The 10,823-nt window shown below is 33.3% G+C and overlaps 1 protein-coding gene across 1 annotated transcript; it reads left to right on the plus strand.

Moving 5' to 3' along the window:
- Nucleotides 1-740: 740 nt before the first annotated feature.
- LOC140438169 (uncharacterized) lies at nucleotides 741-10,426 on the plus strand. The gene is made up of 7 exons (XM_072527881.1): nucleotides 741-855; nucleotides 1,198-1,455; nucleotides 2,302-2,924; nucleotides 3,195-3,471; nucleotides 5,197-5,581; nucleotides 5,643-5,773; nucleotides 9,818-10,426. The coding sequence occupies exons 2-7, from the start codon at nucleotides 1,219-1,221 to the stop codon at nucleotides 9,908-9,910; spliced, it is 1,746 nt and encodes a 581-aa protein (XP_072383982.1). The 5' UTR covers nucleotides 741-855; nucleotides 1,198-1,218; the 3' UTR covers nucleotides 9,911-10,426.
- Nucleotides 10,427-10,823: the final 397 nt, after the last annotated feature.

A 10,823-nucleotide genomic window follows, 5' to 3' on the forward strand; every position in this document is an offset into this window, starting at 1 on the left:
AACAAAATTCTCTAAAAAAAAACCCTATAAAAACTCTATTCTATTTTCTTTTGTGGAAAATACAACTTTAAAGAGTCTTAAATTCTCTTTGAAAATTTCCCCTATTAATATAAGATTATGTGCTGGTCCGATAACCTACCCAAAAATTATTAAATAGCTTTCAAAGGACAAGGGCGTGTTTTAGGTAATTTAGCTCATGAACTCTTAAAGCTTCCAAAGAAAAATTAGAATTGGTATTACATACTGTGGTATTACCTCTATGAAAAGACCTGGTTCGATTCGAGTATAGAAATGGTTTAACATGAAATATTATACACTAAAAACTCGTTCTAAATTTTACTAAATGTGGTAAAATATTGTATATTTCATTAAATTAACAATATTAAACTCAAAACAAACATATTCCTAAATCATCAATACAAAAGAATAGCTCAAAGTACGGCCCATAGATAGATTTGTAATATAGTATTATAGGGACGACCCCCGTAATGTTCATATAAAGACGGCCATGTTCAAAGTTATGATAATTGACATATTAAATGTCATAACAAATTTCTATTTTCTAAATTAAATTTATTGCTTAAAAATTAATTTATTTGATTATTAAGCAATAAAAAACTTAATCAGTATTTTCAAATTTTGAAACTCCAACAAAAATAAAAAATATATAATTATTCGCCATCATTTTTAGTAAATTTACATTTTCTAAAGTTGGTAGAAATTAAATCCGACAACCAAACCAAATCCCTTTCAAATTTGAAACTCAAATTATTTGTGGAGATATAAATGTCAATATTTTTAATAATTATTATTATTAACGAGTTATATATTTATATACGATACCAGTAGAACCATGTAAGTATAATATATTTCTACTATAACATAATATAATTAAACTAAAATAGATAGGAACTCATCATCAGCACCCTTATTCTATAAAATTTGGCGTGTATAATTTCAGCATTTAAATTATTTGAGCAAAGCATACAACTTTATACAATAACTTCTATTTTTCATCGTGCTTGTCAGTTCTATATGTTAAACAATACCTAGTTGGTGTTTGTGATATTTTTTTTATATGGTTAATATCATTATTTTTTAAAACAGATGGTTTCCAAAATCATAATTACTCTATTTTTATATCAAGTATGGCACTTTTACTAAACTGCATCAATAAATATATTTTTTTTATTTCAGATAACCATACAAATAAACAATATGGAACAACAAATACAATATATGTTAGAGCCTGAAAAAGTAGTACTCCCAACGGAGTATCAAATCAATCATCAGCGAAATACTAATTTTGATGATCAAGTCATTAATGGCCAACCACCTGAAGTAGCTAATCTTACTAATGAGAGTATAGAAATGGAAAACGTTAACCTTAAACTAAATTACAAACAGGCAGAAGAAATTATTCATAAACAGTGTAAAGCCTTTATTAAACAACAGGTACATTCTTTAATTATTTTTAATAAAATTATAGCGTTGCAAAAACTTGTTAATTTTCGCAAATTTGGGATAAACAAATTTAATTGTTTAAAAGCTATTCAATGAATCGTTTTGCAATTTTTATTACATATTGTTCACCACAAAAGCCTTCTTTTGAAGCAAAAGTTATACACTCATTTTTGTAAAAGGTTTTAACAATTTCTACCATTTTATAATTGTTAACTCTTTTAATGATTAATAAATAAATGAACCAAAAAACGTTTACAACAGCTCAGTTTAAAGGCTTTTTAAAATGAATTAACCGATTCATATATCAGTTTTTGATAAAATATAATAGGTTTTTCTTCTAGACGAAAATTCTAAAAATCAGTAATTTTTCGCTTAAATTGTTAATAAAACAAAAAATATGAAAAAACTTTGAATGAACTTGCATAACTTTGTTATTCTACTCCTATAGAATCTATAACAATTAATAGATAGTAGCATTGATTACAAAAGATCTTTTTTAAACAATGATAGTAGTTAAGTGACTGTCAAAAAAACACTATATTTTTGATCATTTCCTTGGGATAGTACTCAATGCACATATGACCTTGTTTGACCTGCAGAATAGAAGCAATTTACACGTCTGTAGATCTAATTCAATTTAACAATAGTTTCTATTGTATATAGCATTATAGATCTGTTTTTTCAAGTGTTGGACACACAGATGGACAGACAAAAACGCATAATACAATATTGTTTATCATTATTCTCTGTTATTGTTTCTCAGTGTTGTATAACAACCCCTCACAGATATAAAATAATAAGTAATTATTTTTAATTAGTTTTATTGTGATATTTTAGGAAATACAGAAAACGAAATCAGAAATTCTTACACGACAAAATAATCATATTCTACAGAAGATAAACTCTGAAAAGAAGACTCTTGAGTTACTACAACTGGAAGCCGATAAATTAAATTCTGAAATTGGAAGATTAGATGAAGAGACGTCACATATTGTACAAAGCCAGCAAAATGCTTGTGAAATTGTAGAAAAAATGCAACAGTATGTTACAGAATTAGAGCTGAAAGCAAAAAATGTAGAAAAGAAACGTAACGAAATGCTGTACAAAGCCGAAAACCAAAAAGGAAAATTTCAAAACACTATCGACGCAGCTGTAAAAGAACGCAATCGTCGCAGAGATTTGATTTTCGCAACGAATAACCCCTCAGGTAACGGTGATGATGATTCTTTACGCAAAGAAAATTTACACCTGAAACAGCAAATTAATGAAAACCGCGAAGAGTTAATAAACCTGGAAATATTTTATTCTTTAAAAGTTGAAAAGGAGAATCTTGAAACTGGTTTAGATGAGAAGAAAAATAGGTATAATGAGATTGAAAAGAACTTGGAAGTTTTAAATAGTATTCAGGAGCACACTCTTACTCAATTGAATGAAGAATGTGAGAAACAAATTAAACTGAGGTATTTTTATGTATCTATATTTTGTATTATGTTGTTGATATAGTCCTTAGCATAGTCTTTTTTTCAGTGCCTGATTTCTTTCTAATACGTTTAATAGATAGTGACAAAGAAAATTGTATGTCTGTGATTAATTATCACAAAAAGTCGGCAGATTCATCATCTACATATTCATATTCATACACGAACCATATGTCTTCTTTGTGACAATAGTATTTTACACCATTTTCTCCACTACATTATCTCAAACTTCAGTTTACAAATTTATTTTAGAGTTGATGATTTAAACTGTGAATTAAACCGAATAAATCAAAAGATAACGGAAGTTAAGAAACAAAACCTTGATACCGAGATATCTTTAAAACGAAATCTAATTGCTGATACTAAAGAAATGATTAATAAACGAAACGAAGAGATTGTGGAGAAGCAAAAGCAGGTAGATAAGTTAAAAGAGGAGTTTACAAGTAAAGTTGATGCTATAAAACAACAAATTGTTGAAGCTGAAAAGGAAGCAGATCAGTCTGGAGAAAGTATCCAAGAAAAAATACAGGTATGCAAATTTTTAATGTATTTTATTTAAACATTTAGATTATATAATCTTATATTTGTTATAAACTTTCATTTTCATGAGTATTGGGAGCTACTCTACTTAATGGAAATAAACCACGATTTTAATTGACGTTTACATTTCCGTTATACATGTTGTTAGAATTGTCTAGCACTTGATTTGAATTTAACGGGAAATTTTGTCTATTTCTTTCTTAAAATGATTATATATGCTCAAGTCCTGACATAAATGTTAATACAAGATATTTAAATAAAAAAAGTAAACATCTTGTTTTGATTTGAAAAAGTTGATTTACTTTTACTTTACACTTTATTACTGAAAATTTCACACTGTAGTTCATTAAAACTACAAACTACAAAAAAAAAAATATTCAAGAAGACCACCATTTGCCTGAATACAGCACCGAAGTCTGTTATCGCTGTATCTTGTACGCTGTACGTACGAGATCGTTAGGAAAATTGTCCACAGCTTCTATCAACGCCTGCTTCAATGACTCCACATTATAGCGACATCTTGTACAGAACAGGCCCTCTAAAACTGACCACAATTTGTAGTCGAGTGGATTAAGGTCTGGGCTGGCTGGCGGCCAATAGTCACTACTAATAAATGAGGGTACATGATTTTCAAGCCACTGTTGAGTAGTTTTGGCCTTATGCGCAGGTGCAGAATCCTGTCCTCCAGAAATATCCATAGTCTATTTTGAAGCATAGTGTGGTTTAGAAGCCCCACCAAATGTGTTAAAATGTTCCGTTGATAAATGCTCGCCGCTGTCTTAACGCCCTTTTCACAAAAATGTAGCAATTCAGTTCATCCTGTGCAGCTCTATTGGATTTAAATCAGGGCTAAATGGTGGCCAATCCAATCTTCGAATTTGGACCTCATCAAGATAATTACTCACTATGGTAGCGGCATGTGGTCGAGCATTATCCTGCATTAACATGAATCTATCATATCCAATGTAACCAACATATGGAAAAACATGATCTTGCAGGATGTTTTGATCGTAAGAGTCACCAGTCATCCGTCAAATCACTTCCACAAGTGCGGTGCGTCCCTCGCAATTAATTCCTCTCCAAAGAATTATGCCTCCACCCCCAAAACTAACGGTCTGGGCGAGATTGCAGGTGGCGAATCATTGTCCAACTCTTGTAGACGTGGTTTCAACCATCTGGCTTTCATAATAGGATTCTGGTCTCATCAGTGAAAAGAACATTTTTCCAGTTTTCGATATTCCACTGAATATGTGTTCTTACAAATTCTAAACGACTAGCTTTATGATTTTGAAGAAGACGTAGAACTTTGGCATGGCGTCTAGGCTTTAAGTTTGCTTCTTTTAATCTTCGTCTAACTATTTTTGAACTCACATTAACTTGTCTAATATTTAGTAGCTCATTTCTAAGGTACATCGATGTCAATGAGCGATTTCGTGTAGAATTAAAAACCAAAAAACGATTATCATAATTGCGTTGTGCACCTTGGGCGTCCTTGACCAGGCCTTCGTACAAACTTTCATGTCTCTTGCTACCTTTTTAAAGTATTCCAAACTGTAGATTGACTTCTCCTGAAACGTCGTGCGATATCTTTTGGTGTATATTCTTCCTCATACAAAATTACAATCTGTGCTGCTTGGGCTTCATCGCAATGTCAAATTTGTGGCATACCTACTTGTTTTAAACTTAGTTAAATCATTGAACTATATAATTTTAGGCTTTTGAATCCTTAAAAAAATTCTACAAACAAGAGGAAAAGGATAAATTATTGAACAAAAAGTTCACATTGCAAGAAAAAATAAACGCAGATCAGATTTTATTGGTCGAAATACAATTACTGAAGGAAAAAATAACGGCAAAGGAAAACACGATAGAATCCTTAACTGATGCCATAAATAATATATCCGATGATAAGTCTATATTGGAGATGTCAAGGAAAAAGTCGTATTTGGATGCCTGCAAAACTTTCCTCGAAGAAAGATCTGAAATCATCGACAAAAGAAGGGACGATGAAAAAACTAATATGCAACAATTACAAGAAAGTGTAGAGGAAATAAAGCATAAATGTGAAGAGAAAAGAAAAGAACTATTTAAGAAAACAGGTAAACATTGTACTACATTATAGAATTTTTCCATTGTTACTTGTGGTATTTTATGTTGTAGGAAAAAGAGTAATTCCTCACAAAGGGATTCTAAAAGGTAAAGGTCAAAGCAAGACCCCTCCTGTTTCCCCAAAAAAGGTAACGTTTATTAATGTATCTTCCGAATCAACCGTTTCTACTCAGGAGGATAAGGTAAGTTTGATAGTAAATAATAAGTATATACCATTATAGTCTCCTTTCAAATAATTTCTGCACCAAGAATGTCCTAAATCTGTTATCATGCAACAACCACATCATTTCAATCATCCTTATTATTTATAATCTATTCACAGTCAGGAAAAAGCGGGCCTTAAAGTGGTATTGTAGTTAAATAAAGATATGTCCAAATGACCTCTGGAGACCGCCATTATTGACCATCACTTTTATCCAGAATTACATCCATATAAAGGTGGTAAAAAGTTTCTTTATTGCTTTTATATAAGATTATAATAATCAATAACGGGTTGAATAAATACAGGTTTAATTATCCTAAATAAAAAAAGTAAGAATTGATCTTATAATCATCGAACTAAGATATAAAAAAAGGACAATTAATCTGCACATTCCGTAAATTTCTCCGTTTACTATGTCTGTTAAAAATAAATCAAATCACGACATGGTTTAAAGGTTATTGATTTAAAATCATTGATAATGTTTATAGCTACTGATAGATTTTCTTACACATTGTTGGCTAATCTCCGCTGCTGATTCAGCGAATTCCTGACCTGTACAGGACTGTTTTTGGCTCCAATGTGCCACAACTTTGCTGGTAAATACTTAGGTCACACTAGACTAAACGATGCAAACTGCAGTTTCTTTATAATTAATCAAGAAAAGCGACGTCCGCGCGTGCATTAGTCCGCCAATAGTTCACTAATCGACTGCGTGCAATGGTTTCCCCCCTCCTCTGGAGACTCTTTAGAGGACGGTAAAAATGGGAAAAGATACAAGGCTTTACAAAAAATTAGATAAAAGTTACAAAAATATTACACAAAAAAACACAACACCTTCCCGGTGGTGGAGGCATCTACGTCTCCTGCAGATGTCATCCTCGGTCGATGTACCATCTCCCATGTCCCTACGGTTGTTGTAGTCGAGTGTGACTGCCCTACGTGGTGTATCGAACCCATCGAGCAAAAAGACAAAAGAGGGAATGTAAAGGTAGTGGGGGCAAAAATATTGTTAGACAGAAAGTGCCATCTTGAGAGGCCAAATTAAACAAGGAAAGAGAGTCTTTCCTTGTTTAAGAAATCAAATTTAGTTGGGTTATGTTATTATTTGTCCCAACTGTCACATGAAATCTTATTTATATTGAAGTTTTTTAACAATTGTTTCACATTTTAGACTGTTATCGTTAATATTTAATTAAAATATTCTCGTCTAAGACACATTCTGAAAACTATTTTATAGCTACTGTTAATAAGTGTCGGAAAATTTAAATTTGGCGCATTCGCATTTCCGGATATGTCCGCCATCAGAGGCCACTTTTTTGGTCGCCTTTTCATAACGATTAGATTCCCTCTTTTGTCTTTTTGCTCGATGATCGAACCACATATCTGTAGGGCAGAGAGGGACGGAGTGGACCCCGGGGACTTCCGTAGCTTCTGGGACTTCTGACGTCGAAAAATCCTAGTTCACTGAAAATATTAAAATCTATTATCCGGTAGCTACTGGAGTGGAATCTGACTCATTCTCTGACACACACATACAACGGTAATCACCGACCTAAATGATACTTGCCTACCCATAGGAACAATTATTTGGTTGAGGAGGATTGGTCCAAATAGATCAAGGATGAATCATCCGAGCCCCAAACACTCGTCCATAAACCTTCTCATAGCACGATAATGCGCCATGAGAAGCTACTATCATAATAATATGAGAGTCTTGGGAAACGAGACTCCCACTTGATGTCTTCTCTGGATGAAGTCCAGGACAGAGTGACTCGAGGCCTTTAGTGCTGTGGTCTTCTCTTGTCGTCTTTATATGTTTTGTATGTCTGAGCATCGAGCTTCCGTAAGTCATCCAGAGCCTTTCGACTGAGCAGAGTCCAGAGTCTTAACATTCGAATAGGAAAATAGGTCCCTCTAGTGAGATTATTTACTGTTTTTTAATATTATTTTTTTAGGAAGTATGGGATGAGGATCGGCTCATCGTTACCAAGCAGATACTGTTTCCATCGGTGGAACATATCATACTGAAATGATATTTATTTAACTGCTGTCTTTATTTAATTTATAATGTCTTTATTAAAAGGTTCTTATTTTAATTTATTAAAAACACGATAACTTATATTAATTTATTTAACTACTCAATAATACATAATTTATTTTATACGAACGTTACAATTAAAATCGCGGGCGCGAGTCTTCAGATTTAACTGATCCTCCATATAAAATTTCTCTTTTATATAAACCTCCGTTAGTTCCGGAATTCCCTATAGCAGACTCGAACATTGTTGGTGGTGTTGACAAGAATAACGGGAACGCCATCGAATAAACTAGAAGGAGGTCAACAGCTAAAACTAGTTTTTCAACTGCTTGGAACCTCGAGTCGTGGCCCATGACTCATCATAATTCGGGTCTAGAGGCTTCTAGTAAACAAACGCCGAAATTTCTACAACAAAACAGAATAAGTCATAATATTTACAGTTTAGGGTCAGAATTTATCGTAACAATACCTTACGATCTTTTGTAGGATGTGGTTTGGATGATCCATTAATTCGGAGAATTATGTTCATGCTTAGTCATCCATCTGGTCCAGCACTCTGATCTGTTGGGTGTCTCTGAAAAGGAAACTTTCCGCTATGTATCGAGAGACGTTCGCTGCTTCTTGTAGTACTCCATTGCAGAAAGCTTGGCTCCTCTTCCTGTTCGTCTTCCAGCTTCTTCGTCCCCATGCGAGAGATGCGTATGTCAGGATGATGCTGTTGATGAGCCTTATCTTTGTTCTGCTGCTTCTCCCAGTTAGGCTTCTGATATTGACGTGTCCCATTGTTGCCTTCCGTACTGTTCATGAACGTGCGTCTCTTATTCATGTTGACCTTGAGATACTTTGATTCATTTGACCATCCGATGGGAGTGTCCTACATTTCTTGTTGTTCGGCTGGTACGCCGTGTCTCTTAAACATCACTGCTTGGGTCTTCTCCCGGATTTACTACAATTTTCCACTATAGACACCATTATTCTTCTAGGGCGTCTTGGCTGTTATTGACGTCTCGTCCGCATAAAGGCTTATCATGGTGCCTGATGTTCTGGGGGCGTCAGCTGTGTATATGTTATATACAGACAGCTCCCTGTGCTACTCCTACCTCCAGAATTCCAACTTCGCATAGGACTTATCCTATGTGAATCTTAAATTTTCGGTTGGCGAGGTATGCGGAGAGTAGCTCTGTCATGGCATTGCTGTATTCATAGTTCTTCATTTTGTAGATCAGTCCTTTGTGCTAGACTTTGTCGAATGTTTTGCTCACATCTAGGAAGGCTGTTCCGGTGTACTGTCTATTGTTGAAGCCTGCTGCGGTATATTCTGTGAGCCTGAGTCTCTGGCATTCGCTTAAATTTTTGGCTTTTAATGGTCTGGTAAGACCTGTAGTATTTTTCTCTTCGAACCTTGAAAGTATCTTTCAACAATTTTGCTGGCTGCTGGCTTGATATTGGCTTGTAGTTCTGTGGAAAAATGCTGTTTTTCCTGGTTTATGGATTGTGATCACATGGCCTTCTTTCCATCAATTAGGGAATCTTAATCTCATCAATGCCTTTATTGTGTTGTTAAGATCAACGACTGCTTTCGCTGGAAGGCATTTTAGAGTCATGTTGGTTATTTCGTACGGTCCAGGTGCTTTCTTTGGTGAGGTTTTCCGGATCAGGTCGCTCACTTCTTTTGAGTACGCTCTCACTTCTTTTTTAGAGTCTTGTTGGTGGTAGTTCATGAAACATTGTACTTCTAGGGTGGTTCTCATGACTTCGGTGGAATATACTATGCCGTTTTCTCCATGTAGAAGTGGCATTGTTTTCCTGTCGTTTCTTAGGATCTTCTGTAGTTTCCAGACATGGTCCATGTTTTTGCTGTTGCTTCACATGGTTGTCCCACTATAATAACGCTTATAAACAAATTAATAAACTTTTTAAATTCTTCACCTCTTTTAAGATCTTATGGAAATCTAAAGATTTATATGTTTTTTATATTTGTTATAGGAAGATTTTTTCGAAAACATACTGAAACAATACAGAATGAAGCACAGAGAGTTGAAACCGAAACCGAAAAGATTGGTTTTGGAAGATGAATAATTGATTAGCAAATGAAGACTATTCATTATTTAATAGGAGAGTTTTTTATTTAAGTTTACAAATGTTGTTCTAGAATAGGCCTATCTATAAGTGTAAGTGTGTAATGGATATTTAATTAGTTATTTATATAATACAACTTAAAACTAATTTTCAAAACAAGAAAATTTCAATTAAAATGAAACAACAAACCAGGCTGGTAAGTTTTGTTCTTATACAAACTACCCCTTGCAATTTAATTCAAATAATCTGCACCTTTTGTGTACCGTATCGGACAATTTGAATATATAAATTAAAATAAACTAGTGTAATACTTTGTTCTCCTTCAATAGTTCTTCAAAGTATTTTTCGTTCATTTTTAATCTAAGTTGACATCTTATATCGCTTTAAGGAAGTAAACACATCGCACAGTGAGTATGCAATTCAATTTAAAAACTGGCGAGTTTTTTGCACACGAATTTAGACAGTTGCTCAGATTCATCATGTTTGGGAATTATTAATGTAACGTAAAAATTCGATCTTGACTCTATTGTTGTAATTAGGTACCTGTAAGTATATCTACTTTATTTAAAATTATGATAATAATATCAAATATCGAAGATGCAAATTGTTTATTATTAAATTTGATTTAAGCATATACAGGGTTGGCCACTAAAAAAGAGTCCACCCTGGAGTGTGGTGGAGAATTCGGGCATTCATTATTTTTTTCATATTAATTATATTCTTAGAAAACAGTTTTAGTTTATTGAAAATGTTACACCCATTAAAAACTACATGTAACGGCTATGTTTTGCTAATATTTCAATTTCAAATTTTTCCATTTCGAACGAATTCAAAAAATACTGTTAACCGCTATCAGCAACAGTTCAAATAACTAAACTTTTTGCAAATTTCTTTCAATGTAGTTTTTGACGTA

The sequence above is a fragment of the Diabrotica undecimpunctata genome, chromosome 4 (genome assembly GCF_040954645.1).
Source record: "Diabrotica undecimpunctata isolate CICGRU chromosome 4, icDiaUnde3, whole genome shotgun sequence".
Taxonomy (NCBI): domain Eukaryota; kingdom Metazoa; phylum Arthropoda; class Insecta; order Coleoptera; family Chrysomelidae; genus Diabrotica; species Diabrotica undecimpunctata.

Coding starts and splice junctions, on each gene's coding strand:
- LOC140438169 (XM_072527881.1), top strand. CDS start 1,219: ATGGAACAACAAATACAATATATGTTAGAGCCTGAAAAAGTAGTACTC. Junction 1,456..2,301: donor AAGCCTTTATTAAACAACAG/GTACATTCTTTA, acceptor GTGATATTTTAG/GAAATACAGAAAACGAAATC. Junction 5,582..5,642: donor AGAACTATTTAAGAAAACAG/GTAAACATTGTA, acceptor TTTATGTTGTAG/GAAAAAGAGTAATTCCTCAC.